Raw genomic sequence first — 23450 nt, 5'->3', positions numbered from 1 at the left:
TTGATTCCACAATAATGGAGCGGTGACAGAGAAGGCCCGATCCCGGGTGGCCTTCAGTCTGGCCTCCCTTGGCCCAGGGATATTCAACTGGTTTTTCCCAGATGACCTCAGTGCCCTCTGGGGCTCGTATGGGGAGAGACGGTCCCTCAGGTAGGCAGGTCCTCGGCCATATAGGGCTTTAAAGGTAATAACCAGCACTTTGTATCGAACTCGGTATGCCACCGGCAGCCAGTGCAGCCCACGCAGCCCCGGCCGTATGTGCTCCCACCTTGGGAGCCCCAGCAACAGCCTAGCCGCCGCGTTCTGCACTAGCTGCAGCCGCCGAGTTCGACACAAGGGCAGCCCCATGTAGAGGGCGTTGCAGTAGTCCAGTCTCGAGGTGACCGTAGCATGGATCACCATTGCTAGGTCACGGCGCTCCAAGAAGGGGGCTAACTGCCTTGCCCGTCGAAGATGAAAGAACGCGGACTTGGCAGCAGCCGCTATCTGTGCCTCATAAGAACATAAGAGAAGCCATGTTGGATCAGGCCAACGGCCCATCAAGTCCAACACTCTGTGTCACACAGTGGCAAAAAATGTTATATACACACATACACTGTGGCTAATAGCCACTGATGGACCTGTGCTCCATACACTGTGGCTAATAGCCACTGATGGACCTGTGCTCCATACACTGTGGCTAATAGCCACTGATGGACCTGTGCTCCATATTTTTATCTAAACCCCTCTTGAAGGTGGCTATACTTGTGGCCGCCACCACCTCCTGTGGCAGTGAATTCCACATGTTAATCACCCTTTGGGTGAAGAAGTACTTCCTTTTATCCGTCTTAACCTGTCTGCTCAGCAATTTCATCGAATGCCCACGAGTTCTTGTATTGTGAGAAAGGGAGAAAAGTACTTCTTTCTCTACTTTCTCCATTCCATGCATTATCTTGTAAACCTCTATCATGTCACCCCGCAGTCGACGTTTCTCCAAGCTAAAGAGTCCCAAGCGTTTCAACCTTTCTTCATAGGGAAAGTGCTCCAGCCCTTTAATCATTCTAGTTGCCCTTCTCTGCACCTTCTCTAAAGCTATAATATCCTTTTTGAGGTGCGGCGACCAGAACTGCACACAGTACTCCAAATGAGACCGCACCATCGATTTATACAGGGGCATTATGATACTGGCTGATTTGTTTTCAATTCCCTTCCTAATAATTCCCAGCATGGCATTGGCCTTTTTTATTGCAAACGCACACTGTCTTGACACTTTCAGTGAGTTATCTATCATGACCCCAAGATCTCTCTCTTGATCAGTCTCTGCCAGTTCACACCCCATCAACTTGTATTTGTAGCTGGGATTCTTAGCCCCAATGTGCATTACTTTGCACTTGGCCACATTGAACCGCATCTGCCACGTTGACGCCCACTCACCCAGCCTCAACAGATCCCTTTGGAGTTCCTCACAATCCTCTCTGGTTCTCACCACGCTGAACAATTTAGTGTCATCCGCGAACTTGGCCACTTCACTGCTCACTCCGAACTCTAAATCATTTATGAACAAGTTAAAAAGCATGGGACCCAGTACCGAGCCCTGCGGCACCCCACTGCTTACCGTCCTCCACTGCGAAGACTGCCCATTTATACTCACTCTCTGCTTCCTATTACTCAGCCAGTTTTTGATCCACAAGAGGACCTGTCCTTTTACTCCATGATTCTCAAGCTTTCTAAGGAGCCTTTGATGAGGAACTTTATCAAAAGCTTTCTGGAAGTCAAGGTAAACAACATCTATCGGGTCTCCTTTGTCCACATGTTTGTTCACCCCCTCAAAGAAATGCAACAGGTTAGTGAGGCAAGATCTTCCCTTGCAGAACCCATGCTGAGTCTTCCTCAATAACCCGTGTTCATCAATGTGCCTACTCATTCTGTCCTTGATAATGGTTTCTACCAACTTTCCCGGTATTGAAGTCAGACTGACTGGCCTGTAGTTTCCCGGATCTCCTCTGGAACCTTTTTTAAAGATGGGGGTGACATTTGCTACCTTCCAGTCCTCAGGAATGGAGGCAGATTTCAATGAAAGATTACAGATTTTTGTTAGAAGATCCACAAGTTCAACTTTGAGTTCCTTCAGAACTCTCGGATGTATGCCATCCGGACCCGGTGACTTATTAGTTTTTAATTTGTCTATCAGTTGTAGGACCTCCTCATTTGTCACCTCAATCTGACTCAGGTCTTTCAACACCCCTTCCAAAATTAGTGGTTCTGGGGCGGGCAAAAAGTTCTCGTCTTCTACAGTGAAGACGGAGGCAAAAAATTCATTTAGCTTTTCAGCCATTTCCCTATCCTCCTTCAGTAATCCTTTTACCCCATGGTCATCCAAGGGCCCCACTGCCTCCCTGGCTGGTTTCCTACTTCTAATATATTTGAAGAAAGTTTTATTGTTGGTCTTTATGTTTTTTGCAATATGCTCCTCATAGTCCCTTTTTGCCTGCCTGATCACAGTCTTGCATTTGATTTGCCACAGCCTGTGTTCCCTTTTACTAATCTCACTTGGACTGGTTTTCCACCGCTTAAAGGAGTCCTTCTTACCTTTTACAGCTTCCATTACTTTATTTGTTAACCACGCAGGCCTTTTCTTATGCCTGTTTGTGCCTTTCCTAACTTGTGGTATGTATTTTATCTGAGCTTCTAGGATTATAGTTTTAAATAGCGTCCAAGCTTTCTCAAGGGTTTTGACCGTATGTACCTTTCCTTTCAGTTTCTTCCTCACATGCCTCCTCATCTCAGTGTATTTACCCCTTTTAAAGTTAAATGTGGTCGTGGTGGTCTTTTTGGACAACTCCCTATTTATACAAACGGTGAAATCAATAACATTATGGTCACTGCTCCCAAGCGGCGCAATCACTTTTACATCTCTCACCAAGTCTTGGGCATTACTTAGGACCAAATCCAGGATCGCCCCACCCCTGGTAGGTTCTGAGACCATCTGCTCCATAGCACAGTCATTGAGAGCATCAAGAAACTCAATCTCTTTCTCTCGACCAGAACACATATTGACCCAATCAATCTGCGGGTAGTTAAAATCACCTATTACAACACAGTTTTTACGTTTAGCCGCTATCTTTAAGCCTTCCATCATATTATAATCGTCCTCTCTCTTTTGATTTGGTGGGCGATAACAAACTCCCATAGTTAAATTTCCTTTTGGGCCCTCTATTTCAACCCAAAGCATTTCTAAAAGTGAATCTAATTCTCTGATCTCAGCCTTACTGGACCGTATATCCTCTCTGACATACAGAGCCACCCCACCTCCAACCCTTCCCTCCCTATCCTTCCGATATAGCTTATAGCCTCCATTGATAATGAAGGCTCCAGAAGAACCCCCAAGCTCTTGACCCTATGCGCTGCTTTAAGCTGCACACCGTCAAGGACTGGCAAGGGGATTTCCCCTCCCAGGGCACCGCGACCCAAGCAAAGGACCTCTGTCTTCGTTGGATTCAACTTCAGCCCGCTTAGTCTGAGCCAACCTGCCACGGCTTGCAATGCTAGGTCTAGGCTTTCTGGAACGGAGCCAGGCCGGCCGTCCATTAGTAGATAGAGCTGGGTGTCATCGGCATATTGATGGCACCCGAGCCCAAACCTCCGGGCGATCTGGGCAAGGGGGCGCATATAGATGTTAAACAACATCGGGGAGAGAACTGCCCCTTGTGGCACCCCACATACTAGTGGGTGCCTCCGGGACCGCTCCCCCCAAATGGCCACCCTTTGTCCCCGTCCTTCGAGGAAGGAGGAAAGCCACTGTAAGGCCAATCCCCCAATCCCCGTGTCGGCGAGCCGGCGGGCCAGTAGCTGATGATCGACCGTATCAAATGCGGCCGACAGGTCCAACAATATCAGCACCGCCACGCCGCCTCGATCCAGATGCCGCTGGAGGTCATCCACCAAGTTGTAATAGCGTGTGATCTCCAACCAGTTTGGTGTAGTGGTTAAGTGTGCAGACTCTTATCTGGGAGAACCGGGTTTGATTCCCCACTCCTCCACTTGCACCTGCTGGAATGGCCTTGGGTCAGCCATAGCTCTGGCAGAGGTTGTCCTTGAAAGGGCAGCTGCTGTGAGAGCCCTCCCCAGCCCCACCCACCTCACAGGGTGTCTGTTGTGGGGGAGGAAGGTAAAGGAGATTGTGAGCCGCTCTGAGACTCTTGGGAGTGGAGGGCGGGATATAAATCCAATATCTTCTTCATCTTCTTCTTCTTCAACCACCACCTGAGGTGGTGGGATTTGAAGATATATTTGTTCTACTATTCTGCCGTGAACCACACCTGTGTGAGACATTTCTATGAGACATCTGATTTATTAAAGAATTTGATATATAATATGGACATTACAGCCTAGTAATTTGGATCCCTGCTCTTTGTATACACTGCCCGTCGGTACTACCGGTTGGATGGTTTGGTGAGGTCCTCAAATTGGCCCCACCGGGGTTGGCCCCAGCTGTGTCGGAGTGTCAAGAAGACAGTTGAACTTGACTATTTAGAGGCAGTGAAAGTCATAACAAGGTTTCCATAGGTAAGCCTGCAGAAGGATCATTTTGGGGCAGGACGGTGGCTCAGTGGTAGAGCATCTGCTTGGTAAGCAGAAGGTCCCAGGTTCAATCCCCGGCCTCTACAAGTAAAAAGGGTCCAGGCAAGTAGGCATGAAAAAACTTCAGCTTGAGACCCTGGAGAGCCGCTGCCAGTCTGAGTAGATAATACTGACTTTGATGGACTGAGGGTCTGATAAGGCAGCTTCATATGTTCATCACATATACTTTCAAAGGTTTTTGGTTTACCAACTGGGGTTTGGCAACCCCGCGTGGCTTGGATAGGAATTATATGATCGTATCAGTCCTCACGGAAGGGAACTTCCTGTCCTCTCCTGTCTTGCTCCAGCCTGTCAACCCTCCTGCTTGGTGTCTGTTTTTACCCATTCCTTATCTATAATGGAGCTGGGGTTACCAACTTCAAGGTGGAGCCTGGAGATCTCCTGGAATTAGAACTGATCTCCAGACAACAGAGATCAGATCCTCTGGAGAAAATGGCTGCTCTGGAGGGTGGATTAAATGGGATTATACCCCACTGCGGCCCCTCCCCTCCCCAAACCCCACTCTCCCCAGACTCCACCCCCATATCGCTAATAACTTCCCAACTTGTTTTATTTGTCCAGGCTGTTTATGGGGTTTAAGATTCAGAGATTTTGTGGAAGGGGGAATAAAAGGATGTTATTGTTACAGTTACAATATTTAATTTTTAGAACTGTGAGCTGCATTGAGACACAAGAAAAAGTGTGTATGTGTGTAAATATTTTAATTTATAAATAAGTAACCTTACCTCACATAGTCGTCAGGGCTTTTTTGTAGCAGGAACTCCTTTGCATATTAGGCCACATACCCCTGATATAGCCAGTCCTCCTGGAACTTACAGCAGGCCCTGTACTAAGAGCCCTGTAAGCTCTTGGAAGATTGGCTACATAAGAGGGGTGTGGCCTAATATGCAAAGCAGTTTCTGCTACAAAAAAAGCCCTGTACAGATCAGTTTCCCTGGAGAAGATGGCTGCTATGGAGGATGGACCATGTGGCATTGTAGCCTCTCCCCAAACCTGGGTGTTGGTAGTACCAGGCAACTTTCCTAATGAAAGCCTGTATTTTCATCTGTATGAAGAGTTCCCATCAGCATTCCCTCTAAGCTGAGTTAGTGTGAGCTAGCTCAGTTTTTTTAGCTTTTCGCTCCCTAGACCATTTGACACCCTAGGCAAGGCTAACTTCTGGCACCCCCCCACACACACACACAGATAACATCACTGAGTCCCTTGGGGGGTGCCCAGTTCATCACCCGCAGAAGGTCAGCACCCTAGGCAACTGCCTAGTTTGCCTAGTGGCACAGCTGGGCCTGTCTGGCTCACACACATTTTTGTCTTATTTCTGTAAAAATGGCCCCAGAGCAAGCTAATTTATGCAATAGCTCACAGCTTTAATGCCAGTAGCTCACAAAGTAGAATTTTTGCTCACAAGACTACACAGCTTATAGCAGAGGTGTCAAACTTGTGGCTCGGGGGCTGAATCAGGCCCCTGGAGGACTCCTATCAGGCCCCTGAGCAACTGGCTGTCATCAGCTTCCTTCTCCCTCTCTCTTGCTTCCTTCTGCATAACAACCTGCTTTGCAAGGGTTACTCAATTGCACAGGAGCTATAGAGCAAAACCTCTATTTTCTCCATTGGCTGAGGCTCCTCCCTTAGGGGGGGAAGAGGGGAAGGCAGAGCTTGTTCTTCCAGGCTCTCTTAATCACGCAGCAGAGCTACTGAGCCAAGTCTCTCTTCCTTCTATTGGCTGGGGCTCCTCCCCCCAGTCCCCCCATTATGAGAGCCAGATCGGACATAAATGAGACCTTGTTGGGCTGGGGCATGTCAGGTTGGGCCGGGCCATGTCGGGCCAGGGCCAACCTGACATGGCCCAACGCAACAAGGTCTCATTTATGTCCGATCCGACCCTCATAACAAATGCATTTGACACCCCTGGCTTAGAGGGAGTGTTGGTTCCAGTGCAAGTCCATGAGGACCAGTTTTTACAAATGTGGGAGATACTTTTCCCAGGGCAACACTAGCAATCTTTGAATCTCCTGCATTGCTTAAATTACTTGTATGTATTCTGCCAGTCTCATCAGATCTCAAAAGCAAAGCATGACCCTGGCCGAGGTCAGATGCATATAAACTGATGAGATGGGCATGGATGAAAGCCAGATGCATGTCGGATTTTATGCGGTTGTCCAAACATAAGAACATAAGAGAAGCCATGTTGGATCAGGCCAATGGCCCATCCAGTCCAACACTCTGTGTCACACAGTGGCAAAAAAATTTATATATACACACACACTGTGGCTAATAGCCACTGATGGACCTCTGCTCCATATTTTTATCTAAACCCCTCTTGAAGGTGGCTATGCTTGTGGCCGCCACCATCTCCTGTGGCAGTGAATTCCACATGCCAATCACCCTTTGGGTGAAGAAGTACTTCCTTTTATCCATTTTAACCTGGCTGCTCAGCAATTTCATCAAATGCCCACGAGTTCTTGTATTGTGAGAAAGGGAGAAAAGTACTTCTTTCTCTACTTTCTCCATCCCATGCTTAATCTTGTAAACCTCTATCATGTCACCCCGCAGTCGATGTTTCTCCAAGCTAAAGAGTCCCAAGCGATTCAACCTTTCTTCATAGGGAAAGTGTTCCAGCCCTTTAATCATTCTAGTTGCCCTTTTCTGGACTTTCTCCAATGCTATAATATCCTTTTTGAGGTGCGGCGACCAGAACTGCACGCAGTACTCCAAATGAGACCGCACCATCGATTTATACAGGGGCATTATGATACTGGCTGATTTGTTTTCAATTCCCTTCCTAATAATTCCCAGCATGGCGTTGGCCTTTTTTATTGCAAACGCACACTGTCTTGACATTTTCAGTGAGTTATCTACCACGACCCCAAGATCTCTCTCTTGGTCAGTCTCTGCCAGTTCACACCCCATCAACTTGTATTGGTAGCTGGGATTCTTGGCTCCAATGTGCATTACTTTGCACTTGGCCACATTGAACCGCATCTGCCACGTTGACGCCCACTCACCCAGCCTCAACAGATCCCTTTGGAGTTCCTCACAATCCTCTCTGGTTCTCACCACCCTGAACAATTTAGTGTCATCAGCAAACCTGGCCACTTCACTGCTCACTCCCAACTCTAAATCATTTATGAACAAGTTAAAGAGCATGGGACCCAGTACCGAGCCCTGTGGCACCCCACTGCTTACCGTCCTCCACTGCGAAGACTGCCCATTTATACTCACTCTCTGCTTCCTATTACTCAGCCAGTTTTTGATCCACAAGAGGACCTATCCTTTTACTCCATGACTCTCAAGCTTTCTAAGGAGTCTTTGATGAGGAACTTTATCAAAAGCTTTCTGAAAGTCAAGGTAAACAACATCTATCGGGTCTCCTTTGTCCATATGTTTGTTCACCCCCTCAAAGAAATGTAACAGGTTAGTGAGGCAAGATCTTCCCTTGCAGAACCCATGCTGAGTCTTCCTCAATAACCCATGTTCATCAATGTGCCTACTCATTCTGTCCTTATAATGGTTTCTACCAACTTTCCTGGTATTGAAGTCAGACTGACAGGCCTGTAATTTCCCGGATCTCCTCTGGAACCCTTTTTAAAGATGGGGTGACATTTGCAACCTTCCAGCCCTCAGGAACAGAGGCAGATTTCAATGAAAGATTACATATTTTTATCAGGAGATCCACAAGTTCACCTTTGCGTTCTTTCAGAACTCCTGGATGTTTGCCATCCGGACCTGGTGACTTATTAGTTTTTAATTCGTCTATCAGTTGTAGGACCTCCTCTCTTGTCACCTCAATCTGACTCAAGTCTTTCAACACCCCTTCCAAAATTAGTGGCTCTGGAGTAGGCAAACACTTCTCATCTTCCACAGTGAAGACAGAGGCAAAAAATGCATTCAGCTCTTGCCTTGAAATCTCTATAGGGTTGCCACCAGTAATGCTTTCCATTACCACCAGTGTTCCCTCTAAGCTGAGTTAGCATGAGCTAGCTCACAGATTTTTAGCCTCCAGCTCACAGATTTTTGTCTTAGCTCAGGGAGGTGACCCTAGAGCACAATAATTGATTCAGGAGCTCACAACTTTAATGCTAGCAGCTCACAAAGTAGATTTTTAGCTCACAAGACTCTGCAGCTTAGAGGGAGCATTGATTACCACCATTATGCTTTTATGCAATATATGTGGGCAGCTGTTCAGTTAGCTCTTGAAAACACCGCCTCCTCAGTCACATGAATGGCATTGTGTCAAGGACTGTCACCAGCCCAAAATAGTTCTCTATAATTAGGCTAATTGTTAATGACCACCCAACTGCTTTTATCCTAGAATCTGATTCCCTTATTTTATCTTTACCATTGTTTTACAATAGAGGTTTACATTGTGGTGATACTGCATTCACCTGGGATGAGTGAAAAATAGGTGTGAGGAATATGCAAAGCAGGGACTCCTTGGGGGAGAGGGTGGGTGTGAAAGTCCTCTCACCTTACAGAAAGCAGAGCATCAAACGGCAAGTCTTGACTGCCCCCTGCAGCTATTTGAAGTTCTATTTCACCTCCTGCTTTGCTGGGGGAATCCTTATTTTGCAGCATGTTCTCCAGCAGTAGCATGGCTCAAGAAAAATCGTACACGACAAGTTTTCCTCTTAGGAGCTGGGATGGGATTCTAGCAGGAGCTCCTTTGCATATTAGGCCACAAACCCCTGATGTAGCCAATCCTCCAAGAGCTTACAAAAAAGAACACAAGCTCTTGGAGGATTGGCTACATCAGGGGGGTGTGACCTAATATGCAAAGGAGCTCCTGCTAGAATTCCATCCCTGCTTAGGAACATTGGTACTAATTTTTACCTGGAACTGGGGAGGGGAGGGGATTTCTCCAAACTTTCCCCTCTAAGGAGTCAGGGGGTGAACAAGAAAAGAGTGTCACGATATACAGTACAGTAAAAATTTATTGTGTAAAACCATTGGCCATTGCAATTATAGCAATTTACAAGTTAAAAGTGGTCAAGGACTCTAAGATTAATATATTAGATTATTCAAAATCTTAGTTACATATAGCAACCCCATGATTCCATAATCAGGCTCTAATAGTCCAGTTAACAGCATCATTTTGCTGTCTACTGGATACTGCCTTTGCCCTGATTTTATTAGCAGAAAAAGCAAAAAGTGCTACCCTATAAGAAACTGTAGAGTCAATATCTGAAAATAGAAATATTAATTTATCCATATCAGAGGCCAAATACAATTGATTTGTTATTTCAGTCAGAAACTTGCATCTAGGTTCTGAGTACAAACCATAACATAATGGAAGAGGTCTTCCACAGAAGTTTTGCATATACAAATACGCTGTTCCTGAGGTGTTTTAGAGTATCGCCCCAGGAGGTATTCTGTTGGCATAATCTGAAACCGCAGAACTGTAAATGCTGATCTAAATTTATATTATTTGCCAGATATGCAGATCTTAGGTGGTCCTTCTTTATATTTTTATACCATGGGGCAGATCTTGTCTGAACAATTAGCGAATAGTCTATTATGGCGTCCCCGTTAAACACCCATTGATGCAAATCCTTATTATTTCCTGAAGCTCGCAATAGATCATCTGGAATTGTATAGCGAGAAATAGTGTAGTTAACGAAATCAGAGCGGATTTTATCCTTACTTAATACTAGGTAATTAAGTTTGCCAAGTGATTCTGTTTGTGCCAATGGATATTTCCTCTGAGATTTTAATACAGCTAAATGTACGCGTGCCCTGATTGATGGAAGGTCGAGTTCTGACCTTAATATGATTCTTCTGTTCTGGAAATGTAATACTGAAAACTTCCCATATCTGTCCATACAATTTAGGCCTGTTGTTCAGATAACTTCTTAATTTGGTTGAGATAGACAATGCTTCTCTTCTGCATTATTTTCATACTGCCTTTGGAAGGTGGCTGGATGAACATCTGCAAAAATGATCTTCAGCTTTGGACTCGGTGGTTGTTTTCATAAACATTTAACACTTGCCATAAAGTGTGTGACACACGTGTGTGTGTGTGTGTGTAAGACAGTAACAATAATGAAGCTACTTACCCTTCAGAATCAGAAGTAGTACAAGAAGAATGAACAGTTTCCAGCTGACATGGATAAAGTTAACTCAGTATTGTACTTGAGTTGTAGACGCTGAGCTGTGTGCAAGGGGATCGTGCCGATGGGTGTGGCTCAGTGGTAGAGCCTATGTTTTGGTTCCAGAAGGCCACAGGTTCAATCCCTGGCATGTCCAGTTGAAAGACCTCAGATGGCAGTCACTGAGAAAGACCTCTCTCTGCCTCAGATCCAGGAGAGCTACTACCAGACGCAGTAACCAGCATCAAGCTTGTTGAACCAATGCTCTGAGACACAACGAGGCAGCTTCAAACACGTGCAACGTTTTTCTTTATTTGCATTTTGTTTATTGATTTGGAAATTATACACTGACATTTCTCCCCAGCATACCATAACCCAAGGCATGTTTTATTGTCATTGGCGTTGCTTAAAAAATGTTTAAAAATTAATTGTTTTTAAAATGTTGTCGGAGGAGATAAAAAAATACAGCCAAGGCCAATAGTGCAAAATCAAGTAAAAATATATATTATGTTAAATTTCTAAAAATTCTCCATACATGTTGTCAACAGACTTTGTCAGGGGAATCTGTTCATCTTGCAGAAGTTCTTCAAAAAGAGTAGGGCTCCTTTTCTTTTCTTTTCTTTTTTAAACAGGAACGCACAGGAACACAGTTCCGGTTGGCTTGGCATCAGGTGTGTGGCCTAATATGCAGATGAGCTCCTGCTGGACTTTTTGTAAAAAAAAAACCCCTCTGTGACACAATGGTGATGTCAGGGGTGTGGCCTTATATGCAAATGAGTTCCTGTTGGGCTTTTTTCACACAAAAAAGCCCTGGAAAAGTGTAAAAGAACAGTAAATTAAAAGGTTGTCAACAAACATCCTGTTACTTTTTCCCCTCCTGTTACAGACGGATACACAACTGAAGATATTGAGTTCTACTGGAATGGCGAGGAAACAGCAGTAACGGGAGTGAATAAAATTGAGCTCCCCCAATTCTCCATTATTGATTACAAGATGATCTCAAAAAGAGTGGAATTTGCGACCGGTAAGCACTAAGCATCACAAGACAAGCGTCAGAAACAGCCACACAAAAAAAAGCAGTTCCTAGCATCATGTTTTTTTTTCCACTTGTGTTTAACAGGGGCATACCCTCGGTTGTCACTGAGTTTTCGGCTGAAAAGAAATATCGGCTACTTCATTTTGCAAACCTACATGCCTTCGACTCTGATCACAATTCTGTCATGGGTATCTTTCTGGATCAACTATGATGCATCCGCTGCAAGAGTGGCACTGGGTAATCTTTTCTTTCGACTATGCCGCCACCCAGTGCGGGGCTGCCACGACAACAACGTCAAGGCGTGGTTTATGACATTGCACTGGTATAGTGAGTCTCACGACTGGACAGTGCATCATAAATAAGAACAAGGGAAGAATTCATACCCATTAGCCCCTATTCATTGTCCCCCACCATTGAAACCTGTAAGACAGAGCTATTCTGCCAGGCTTTGCGGTGAAGCAGCAGATGTCAAATCCCATCTTGCCTCTCCTGTTCCATCTGTTATTATTTGTTATCATCTCTTACAAGATCTTGTTATCCACAAGCTCAACTCTGAGGACGCTGGATGACAACTTCCACCTTTGGCCAGGAAATTATGGAAACAGTTTGTATGCCATCTTGTTAGGATTTAAAGCAGAGGTGTCAAACATGCAACCCGGGGGCCAAATCAGGCCCCCCAGAGGGCTCATATCAGGCCTGTGAGCAATTCGCTGTCATCTGCTTCCTTCTTCCTCACTCTTGCTTCCTTCTGCATAACAGATTGTTTTGCAAGGCTCGCTCAATCACACAGGAGCTACAGACTGAAACCTGAGGCTCCTCCTTTGGGGAGGAAGGGGGGAGGAAGAGCTTGCTTTGCCAGGCTCTCTCAGTTGCACAGCAGAGCTACTGAGCCAAGCCTCTCTTCCTTCTATTGGCTGAGGCTCCTTCCCCTCCTGATCCCCTGGGGAAGGAAGGAAAGAGACAGAGTTCCTTTGTCCAGTTCCCTGGATGCCATGGGTGAAATACAAAGAAAGCGCCTTTAAGACAATGAGTGCCACAGCAAAAAGAGGTTCTAAGTTGGCCTGTGCTTGTAACGTATTACCAAGGCACCCTGTAGCACAAGCAGCTGCTGTGAAAGTGCAAATGCTGCTCAGCACAGTACATCATTTAGAACAACCTTAAAAGTACCTTATAAAAAATCCTACAAAGAGTCTACGTGTTGAGATTAGCTGACTTAAGGGTTATAACAGTAAAAAAGAATATAAAATATTATTTAACCCTTTAAACCTTTTTTAAAAATCACTTTAAAATTTGTTAAAAGATTTACAGTTTGACCTATTTGTCTTGCTTTTTGCATTCTTTATAAACCTGGGAACAGAACCTAGCCACCTGTCTTGTTGTCTGGTGGTTCCTATCTGACAGAAGATAATCTAATTTGAGTTTATTTGACCTGCTAGGGAACCCTTCCAACAGTGGGCTGATAATTTCCCTTCGGCTCGCTGTGTGAAAAGACCAATTAAAGAATATATGCTCCAGAGAATCACCACAGTGCTTGGGAGGAACATCAGCAGTAAACGTTGATCAGGAGTTTAGCTTGTATGTAATCAAAATGATTTCAACAGGAAGCCGCTCACAGTCATGCACAACTTCTTAGCATCCCTGTATGAGATGCCATTCATCCCCCACAGTCACTTAGGGTTGCCAAGTCTGACTCAAGAAATATCTGGGGACTTTGGGGGTGGAGCCAGGATCAAAGGTGTGACAAGCACAATTGAACTCCGAAGGAAGTTCTGGCCATCACGTTTAAAAGGACCACACTCCTTTTAAATGTCTTCCCTCCATTTGGAATAATGAAGGATAGGGGTACCTTATTTTGGGACTCATAGAATTGGACCGCCGAGTCCAATCTTTTTGAAACTTTGGGAGGGGAGATTGAGGAGACTCATCAAATGCTATGCTGAAAATTTGGTGCCTCTGCCTCAAAAAACAGCCACCTCAGAGCCCCAGATACCTACGGATCATTTTCTATTATACCCCATGGGAATCGGTCTCCATAGGGAATAATGGAGTGCCTGGCAGACACCTGGGGATTGCAACCAAAAAAATCAAAACCACTCTGTAAAAGTTAACTTGCTGACCAGAGGCAGCAGCATTCTGATTTTGTGCATGAATTTGTGAATGATTTGAACATTGTGAATATTTTCTATACATATACCGCAAGTTTTGCAAGACGCTCCTTAGAGGAAGGACCTGGCCGTCTGAAACGAGCTTTACTCTGATAGTGGTCCATTGCAGCTCTTTTTGAATTTATGGACTTATTTATTATTTGGACTATTTGCACACTGTTGTACATATGTGCATAAACATGCACATGTGGTATGTAAAATGATGAGGTTGCTGAAATGCACCTTTTTCCTTGTATGAATTACATTTTGTAATAATATTTTTCACAGAGTGGTTTTGATTTTATTTGGTTGCAACTTCATTCCTCTGTGTAGCCTATTATGCATCCCCACCTGGGGACTGGCAACCCTACACTGCACACTGTCCCCCTACATTAGAGTTTGTAACAAGACTGTAAAGATGTGCAAATGAGACGTATATTTCAAATCCAATGACAGAGTATACTGGTGACGCCTCCCATGTACAGAGTTGCCTCATGCCGGCTCTTTTCTTGCCTCCCAGGAATCACCACTGTGTTGACAATGACTACCATCAGCACTCACCTCAGGGAGACACTGCCAAAGATTCCGTACGTGAAAGCAATTGACATCTACCTAATGGGCTGTTTTGTGTTTGTGTTCCTTGCCTTGCTGGAATACGCATTTGTAAACTACACGTTCTTTGGGAAAGGCCCTCAGCAGCAAAAGAAGGCGGCAGAAAAGGCCTCCAGTGACAAGAGAAAGGTGGACGTGAGTAAAGTTCAGGTAACTGACTCACCCGGTTTTCCTGTCATTTTTCATTTCATTTCTATTGCGGCAAGTTTGAAAGGGCTGAGGAAACAAAAAAAAAAAATCAGGAAACACTAAGGTTGCCAGGTCAGGGTTGGGAAGTATCTGAAAATTTGGGGAGTGGAGCCTGAGGAGAGTTGGGTTTGGGGAACGGAGGGGCTTCAATGGGATCTGATGCCATAGAGTCCCCCTTCCAAAGTAGCCATTTTGCTGTAGGTGAACTGATCTCTGTCATTTTATTTGATCTTCTTACAGCTCTAGATGATCCATTTTTATGGTACCATGTACCTTACTTAGCTTACTCCTCTTCAAATATGCAACAAGCAGAATCACCAGGGCTTTTTTTGTAGCAGGAACTCCTTTGCGTATTAGGCCACACACCCCTGATGTAGCCAATCCTCCTGGAGCTTACAGTAGGCCCTGTACGAATTGCCCTGTAAGTTCTTGGAGGACTGGCTACATCAGGGGTGTGTGGCCTAATATGCAAAGGAGTGCCTGCTACAAAAAAAACCTCTGAGAGTCACAGTGTTTCTAATCAAAAGATTTGTGTTATGTACTGAATTGGCTACCCTGAGTTTACTGCGCTGAATTTACTGCTTTGCAGTAGCTTTCACGGGCATCTGGAAAATCAAGGGATTGCCTATAGACTCTGATTGATTTGAACTCTGAACAACAGCCAATGAGCAGTCTTGGCACGAAACTTGACCGCTGTGATTTGGTATGCAACTTGGGGGGGGGGCGTTTCTATTGAATGGATATAAGCGGGGTCTTGGCCCCGCCATGTTGTCTTTTAGTATGTAGTTGCCGATAAAGCTAGTTCTATGTGAACTCAAAAGTATCGAGCCCAGTACTTAACAATTTGTCTCCAGCTCCTCCCCTTATTAAGTGAGCAGCAATGCAAATAATGGGTCAGAACTTGGATCCTGTGGAAATCTTCTAAATTTTTGCCAATTCCCCTCTTCCCCTGCTGACCTTCAGCCCTCACATCATGTGACAGAAGCTGATGGTCAGTTGCCAAGATGCTTTCCTCTCACTTCCTTCACCCAAGGAATTCCAATGTTACATGTACTATTACGTCAAGTTCTTTCACTAGCCAAGCCCCTTAACCGTGACTATACACAGGTCTATGAACAGCAATTCTGTCAACATTTTAGGACAGTGGTCCCCAACCTTTTGGCACCAGGGACCGGCCGGCCCGCCCACCACAGCTCCAGGGCCGGCAGGGTAGGGAAACTGAATTTGGCCTCCAATCCCCCACACGCCGTGCAGCCTCACGCCCCCACCCCAATGCCGCCTCCTTCTCCCTCCATTTTTACGATGTTAAGTCAGGGAAAGCGCCTTCCAGGCTCTTTCAAAGTTCACTTCTCCCCCCACCCTGCCAATCAGCTGATCCGCAGGGGAAACCGCAGCAGTGAGACCCACTGAACAAGTAGCGCTGCACTTGCATCCGGAGGCAAGGGTAGCACCGCTTGTTCAGCGGTCACTCGCCACTGCTGCCGTGGGGGCAGAGGTGAGCTTTTAAAAAGCCCGGAAGGGAGGAGGAGAAGACACACGGGGGGTGGGGTGGGGAGGCTGTGGGGCACCATATAATTTCCTCCTTCCATTTTAAGAAATGTGTTAATTTGTTAGCGACCTGATAAGAATTTTGTTATGTATTGAAAAACCTATAATTTGGGGGGAGGGGGGATGAAGAGCCCCATGATTTATATGGATCGGGACACTTGAAATGATTTTCAAAACTAATTTAAAAGCATAGCAGCCTCATCCATAACACTTTAAATTAAAACAGTAATTCATCCACTACTTGCCGTCTAATAAGCAATGAGCGAATGCCACGTTTAAACAAGGGACCCCCACAAATCACAGGTTTAAACTATTAGCGCTTGTGAATTATTTCTCTTTACAACTGAGTTGGAACTATAGATCAACATTAATGGTATTTACACTCCTGCTGCAGGTGACTACATCATAACATTTAATTTATCTACTGGATTTTTCATTAATTAGAAGCATATGAGATATGTGCAGTTTACTTACACGTTTTTTATGACATAGTTCAACACAATAAAGCAACAGCTGTCTCTGGTTGTCTCCCGCTTCTAAGCAGTATGTTGCCGCTGAATGGAGAGCTTCCACTTGGCTACAGTGGCTTATACTCCTTTATGGATTTCTTAATTTAGATATTTTTATAACCCCCGCCTTTTTTTCTCCCAGTGGGAACCCAAAGAGGCAGGGCTTTTTTGAGCAGGAACTCACAGGAATGCAGTTCCAGCTGGCTTGGTGTCAGGGTGTGGCCTTATATGCAAATGAGTTCCTGCTGGGCTTTTTCTACAAAAAAAGCCCTGCATCGAGGTTTACGCCACGGTTTTCTCCCCTTCCATTTCACCCTTACAATGGCCCTATGAGATAACTGAGACCAAGAAGGAAGCTCAGGGTCACCCCAACTTTGTGGCAGTCTAATTTCTCAGCACTTTCCCACATAAAAATGATAGGAACCCAGAATTTTGTCCATGGAATGAAATCCATTTTATTCAACATGGTTGGGCCTGAATCAGGCCACATTTCAGGTGCACGGGACCATCTTAACAGCTGAGAGATGAAGAGTTTTGCCCAAAGGCCAACATAAATTAGATAGCAAGCCTGAGAAGATCTAATCGGAACCTTTCTCAGGTCTATTCAATGGGTGGGATCACACTGAGAATTTGGCACAGCAGTATCCTGGGGGTTTTTTAAGCCGGTGTCCTTTGATGTATGCTGCAGCAATCACAAAGCCTCCACTCTGCTGCCAGGAGAGGCATGGGCTGCACATGCACAAGAGAAGCATTCAGACTGCTCCTGTGCATTCAGAGCATGTGCATCGCACCCCGGCCGTTCAGACAGCTGGGAAATGCACCCTGTGCACACTTTAGAGATTGAATCCAGTTTTATCTATTTAATCCAGTCCCAGCCTGTCCTAAAATGAGATAAGTATGGGTGGGACTCAGGGGGCAAATGTGCACACGTGATCACACACATTAAATCCAAGGGGAGGTATAGCTAGGTCAGGCCAAATCTCTTGTATGATCGCATCCAATGACACTTTCTCCTAGGAAGGAGGTGGCAGGGTGGCAGTGTTTGTGAATCAGAATTGTACCCTAATTCTGAGTCCCTTAGGCATCACCATATTTTCACTGCACATTCCCTCTGAAATTATATGAATACTTGGCTAGCACCGTGAAGATTCTACAGCTCCATCCATCAAAGAAAAGACAGCTGCATGTTCAGTAACTGTGTGTGGAGCTGCTGAATGAAGGAGGGCTTTTTCCATTCTCATTTCCTTGCTTGTAAGCTCTTGTTTCTTTGGAGGCTGGGGGGGGGGGGTCTATTCTGGACATGTTTTGCTCTCTTTAGTGCTCATTTTGATATTACTGTTTATCAGGGGTAGAATTCTAGCAGCAGCTCCTTTGTGTATTAGGCCACACCCCCTGATGTAGCCAATCCTCCAAGAGTTTACAAGGCTCTTTTTTGTAAGCTCTTTGTCACGAGCTGGGGCCGGGTCAGGCAAAGTCCAGGGGCAGCCCAAGGTCTGTAGCTGGTGAGCAAAGAGGGTCCAAGGCGCCAAAACCGAATCACAGTCCAGGTATCGCAGGTCAGAGGTTCAGAAGCCGAAGTCAGGGGGTCCAGAAGTCAAAGCCAAAGTCAGGGGGTCCAGAAGCCAAAGTCAAAAGCCGGAGTGGATGCTAGAATGTCAGGTAAGTGACTAGTTGCTTCCACAAAGCCTCCTCCCAAAGCCCACAGCTATATAGCCCTCTGCTGTTTGTTGCCCATTTGGGCTAATTGCTGGCTCAGAGCGGCAGCCAGGATCCTGCTGAGACTCAAGCATCCTCACTCCTAGAAGGGCCAGAATCCTTTCAAAACTCAGGGCTCAGGGAGCGTCTTGCTCATGAGCGTGCCGCCCTCCTCCGAGCCCTGAGGTCCTGACGAAGGCGGTCACGCACACGAGCCACCGAGAGGGCGAGGCAGGGGGGCTTGGATCTTCTCCAGCAGGAGGCAGGGGCACTGGTGCAAGTGGCAGGGGCACACTTTCTTCTGCAGGCTCAGCTTCTTCTGCAGGGTCCCCAGCACCCATGACACTCTTGGAGGATTGGCTATATCAAGGGGGTATGGCCTAATATGCAAAGGAGCTCCTGCTAGAATTCCACCCCTGCTGTTTATGCCTGGCATAAAAACCTGCCATTGAAATCTGCAAGGAGATGTGGGACATAAACCAGTGTAATTTTGAACCAGCCACCAGGGGGAGCAAAATGCATGTGGAACAAGAGGAGGGAAACCAAAGAAATAACAGCTTACAAAAGAGCAAAATGAGAATGCAGAAAATCCCAGAGACCAAAATCCAACTGCCTACCCTTTGTACCAGAGGTATATGATTACCATCTTCCTATTACCCAGGCCTTTCCTAATGTACACATGTGGATACTTTAAAGAACCATCCTTCTAGAGCAGAAACACATTATTGCTGCCAGAAATGCATGCAAAAACAACTCTGAAATCCTAACAAATAAATATGGTACCACAGTAACAAGTAAAGTGAGAGCAATAGCTGAAGTATCCTCTCTCAGAATTCTTATTGATATTTCCTGAAAATATCGGCTAGAACTGGCAGTTCAAAGTTGCCAATTCCCAGGGGTCATTTTGTAGAAAAAGAGGTGCCAGAACTCATTAGCACAACTCATTTGCATATGCCACAAACCCCTGACATCAACGAAAGCTGTACTAAATTATATCAGCTCAGCATCTACCTTAAAATGCTTCTGGAATTATAACTGTCACAATAAAACCTTACTCCCGTCATACTTTTTAAATTACTTTCTCCTATGTGGCCACAGTGGCATGATGAAGATTTCCGTCTGTCTGCTTTATATGTTTTATATGTACTTATCTGGCAGGAGAGACACCTTGATCATGAAGGAGGTTTTCCCAGGGTGAGGCTCATCCATTGCCCTCCGGGTGTGCTGACCCCTGCAGTTTCCCCAAATGCGGGAAACTGACTGCAAAATTATATGTTTTGATTATTTTCCCATTTTGTGTGGTGAAAAATATTAGAAAGTCAGTCAAATCTTAGAGTTCAGCAACATCCTCACGGGGGGGGGGAGGGGGGTTGAACAACGAAGCCCAGAAGCAAGTATTTGAGAGGAGGGGTAAGAAAGAAAAAGCATCATAAAATTTAGAGATTCCAGAGCTCCGCTCCTGGGAGCTGCTGCCCAAAACCAAGTCTTTCAACTCTGCCCGCTTTTATTTTTGGCATCCGGGCAGCACAGCTGTTTCATAAGCAGCTCATTAATGTGCAAGAGTGTAGAGCAGCACTAACCAACTCGAGACCGTCTCTAAAGCCTGCTTCTTCTTCAGGTCGATGCCCACGGGAATATACTCCTTACCACCCTGGAAATGAGGAATGAAATCAGCAGCTCTGATGCGCTCGCGAGCGCAAACGACCCAAGAGCCACCATGTATTCCTACGACAGCGCCAGCATCCATTACCGAGTCCCCGCATTCACTAGAGACCTCTACAGCCGAAGCACTTTGGATCGGCACACGGTCCATCAAAAGGGACGCTTGAGGAGAAGAGCGTCCCAGCTCAAAGTCAAAATCCCAGATTTGACTGATGTAAATTCCATAGACAAGTGGTCCAGGATGGTCTTTCCTATCACATTTATTCTTTTTAACATCATCTACTGGCTTTATTATGTGCACTGAATTACACTGTGATTCCACCACCCACCCGTCCCAGACTCCTTTTCTCCTTCCCCGACTTTAGCCAACCGAAAGGACCGTGAAGCGAACTGTGCTACATGTTCAAGGTAAAATATTCAGCCATTTTGATGAGTTGGGCGCAGGGGGATACTTTGAGCCCCATCCAGAAATGGAACCACATTTACATCCAAGAGGAAGCTGAGTGTCTGTTGAAACAAAAGATCGTCGCTCTTTAGATCCGCTTTTGAAAGAGCAACTGCATGGAAGACGTGAGTGCTATTCTTCTGTTTGGGTATTGGTTTGAAGATAATTTCTGGTGATCTTTCCTTTCTTTTAATTCCGCACGTGAAATGTGAAGTGAAGCTCTCATTTTCAAAAAGAAAGAAAGAAAGAAAAAAACACTACTTTTCTCTCTAACAGCGCCATCGTGATATTTGCAATTTAACAAAGCTCAGTGTTGGATAGGTTCTACTAACATTGAGACAGCAGAATGATAGCTTTATAACTTGACTGCGTTATCTGTATACAGGGGAAGCTACTGATATTAATAGCGCAGAGCTGGGGCTGCAATTTTTCATCCCTTATTCGGTTAGACTAGATGATTTTTTTTTTTTTTAGTCAACTAAAAAGTTTCCCCTTAATTCATTGAAGGCATATTCTTTTTTAAAATAATACTTTTCATGCAAAGGCTTAACAAAAACCATCCATGGAGAGACAGCATCTTAGAAGGCGGCTTTCTCTATCCCTTACAAGACAGAGATCGCCTTGCCTAAGACATTTCCTGCCACAACACAGCCCTGCATCAAATATGGGTTTTTTTCCTCCTAGCAACTTTTTATTCATATGTAAAGGAGTGAAGATTTAATCAATAGCTGATTAAAGCTCATATGTTTTAAAATCAGGGACAGCCCTAGGCAGAAGATATAATATATATTACTAGGCTCAGAGCCCGTGGTTAGTTTATAACAAAAGTGAAGCAGCCCGTCAATCATAACACCACCTTTGCTGGAGGTAATACAGATGCAGGTTCTGCGTTTGCCCCGTCTACCCTGATTCAAACCTACCGCAGTATTTGAGCTAGAGGGGAGCAGAAGAAATTTGATTCTTACTCTCAGTTACTATAGGACTAGAAGAAGGACCAGGGCTTGGGGCATGAGGTGTGTGGATTTCATTAAAAGCCCCCCCCCATCCCCACCCCTAATTAGAGCACTGACCTATTGTTTTGAAAAGCATGGCAGAAATCTACGTCGGAGCTGCACTAGTTTAGTTGTCGCGGTTCCCCTCTTGGCCAAGAATCCATTTACGATTGTGGTCTTTATGATTGTTCTCTTCTCCTGGGTCGCCCTCACAATACTGCTGCTTCCTGGGGGGGGGGGGGGGGGGGAGAGAATAGGTATTACAGTCATTTCTGTCATGTGTGCCTAACTGTACAGAAACAGGGATTGCAATATATGTGGGATAACACTGACATTATTTAATTCTTCTTATGAGTGTTTGGTCATGGCCCTGGATGTAGAAAAGGAGGCAAATGAAGAAAAGGTTGCTGTGTTTGTCGTAAATGACAAAGGCTATTCCAGGGGTGGCCAAACTGCAACTTGGGAGCCACATATGGCTCTTTCACACATATTGTGTGGCTCTCAAAGCCCCCACCACTCATCCAGCCAGCTTGGAGAAATCACGTCTCCAAATTAAACCAGCCAGTGGCTTGGAGAATGCATGTAAAGTTGCTTTCTTTCCATCTCTCCCTCCCCCATCTATTTTCCTTCCTTCCTTCCTTCCTTCCTTCCTTCCTTCCTTCCTTCCTTCCTTCCTTCCTTCCTTCCTTCCTTCCTTCCTTCCTTCCTTCCTTCCTTCCTTCCTTCCTTCCTTCCTTCCTTCCTCTCTCAAACATCTGATGTTCTTGTCTTGTAGCTCTTACATTAAGTAAGTTTGGCCACCCCTGGGATATACTAAAATCGGTTGTCCTCTGCAGCCTTTCTGTAGCGTTTTGTGTGAGTAGCTTGAGGAAATGAATGGTCCCAACCTATGTACCCCTTACGCATACCCATCCAGATCTTCAACTGTCCCATGATTTGGAGATGCATAGATTCTCCCTTTCTTCACTCAGGTCAGCATGGAGGTCCATGTCCACAGACAATATGAAGCAAACATCTTCTGTGGTCTATCACCAGTGACATTCATTCTTCTCCTTTAACAACTAAATTCCATATAATACTAACTACTTACAGTGTATTATTATCTACATACCTGTTTCTCAGCTGTGACCCCCTTCTGAAGACATCTAAATCTGCAGGTCAGAGGCACATTTACCCAAAATAGATTTTTCTGCAAACCTGGGGAAAGCCCTCCCCCAATTTACAGGGGGGGGGGGGAATTAGTGTGGCTTAGAACTGTGTTAGACACAGTGCACTATGGCATCTATGGGGCCCAGGCCTTTAGCCATAGGGGGCCTGTAGGGGCACTGCCCCCTGGCATCCAGGCAGGGGCCTCCAACTTCCAGGGGGCCTCCAGCACCACCCACCCCCCTCTAGCACACAAGGTGCAGCCCCTTCTTCACTCCAAAGTTGTAGGGTTGGCTGCCCCAACATTCAGAGCCTCCAGCTTTTGCCCCTACCCCAGAAAGCTTCTAAGAAGCAGCAAGCCCTGCAGTGGATGGAAAAGGGTGCCCCTTGACTTTTTAAAAAGCCCCCCAACTTGTAAAATCCTGGCTATGGGGCCCTTTCTTTGTGTATTGACTGAACAAGGACATTTCTGGAAGAGCAGAAATGCAAGAGTTCTGTCTGTTCTGGAGAAGATGTTTATTTCCCCAAATATTTTGCTTCTGCAAAGTCCTTGCCACAGGAACAAATAGGATGAGGGATCTGTTCTCTGTGGTTTTGATCTTATTTACCTCCTGGAAAAGTGTCGATTTACTGCTTTGCCTTATTTATCGGGTAACAATCAAAAGGTATATGTAGCAGTTCCATTCCCGATGCTAAGCAGATAATAGCCGAGGTTTGTGCCATTATGAAATGGAGATATTGTGCTTTGAGCCTTGTGGAACAAAAGCAA

At 45.4% G+C, this 23450-nt stretch overlaps 1 protein-coding gene and 1 pseudogene across 1 annotated transcript in view; both read left to right on the top strand.

The window, feature by feature from the left end:
• GABRB1 (gamma-aminobutyric acid type A receptor subunit beta1) overlaps positions 1-20575 on the top strand; it is a 187813-nt gene extending 167238 nt beyond the window's left edge. Inside the window, exons 6-9 of the mRNA XM_060247298.1 lie at positions 11590-11727; positions 11824-11976; positions 14404-14645; positions 20055-20575. Coding sequence (XP_060103281.1) covers positions 11590-11727; positions 11824-11976; positions 14404-14645; positions 20055-20402 — 881 coding nt within the window. The 3' untranslated portion in view covers positions 20403-20575. The remainder of the gene's footprint in view (positions 1-11589; positions 11728-11823; positions 11977-14403; positions 14646-20054) is intronic.
• On the top strand, positions 19580-19733 carry LOC132577679 (U1 spliceosomal RNA; annotated as a pseudogene).
• Positions 20576-23450: the final 2875 nt, after the last annotated feature.

Source organism: Heteronotia binoei, chromosome 9, assembly GCF_032191835.1.
Source record: "Heteronotia binoei isolate CCM8104 ecotype False Entrance Well chromosome 9, APGP_CSIRO_Hbin_v1, whole genome shotgun sequence".
NCBI classification, from domain to species: Eukaryota; Metazoa; Chordata; class Lepidosauria; order Squamata; family Gekkonidae; genus Heteronotia; species Heteronotia binoei.
Note: the sequence above shows the minus strand (reverse complement) of the source record. Positions and strands in the feature narration are given on the sequence as shown.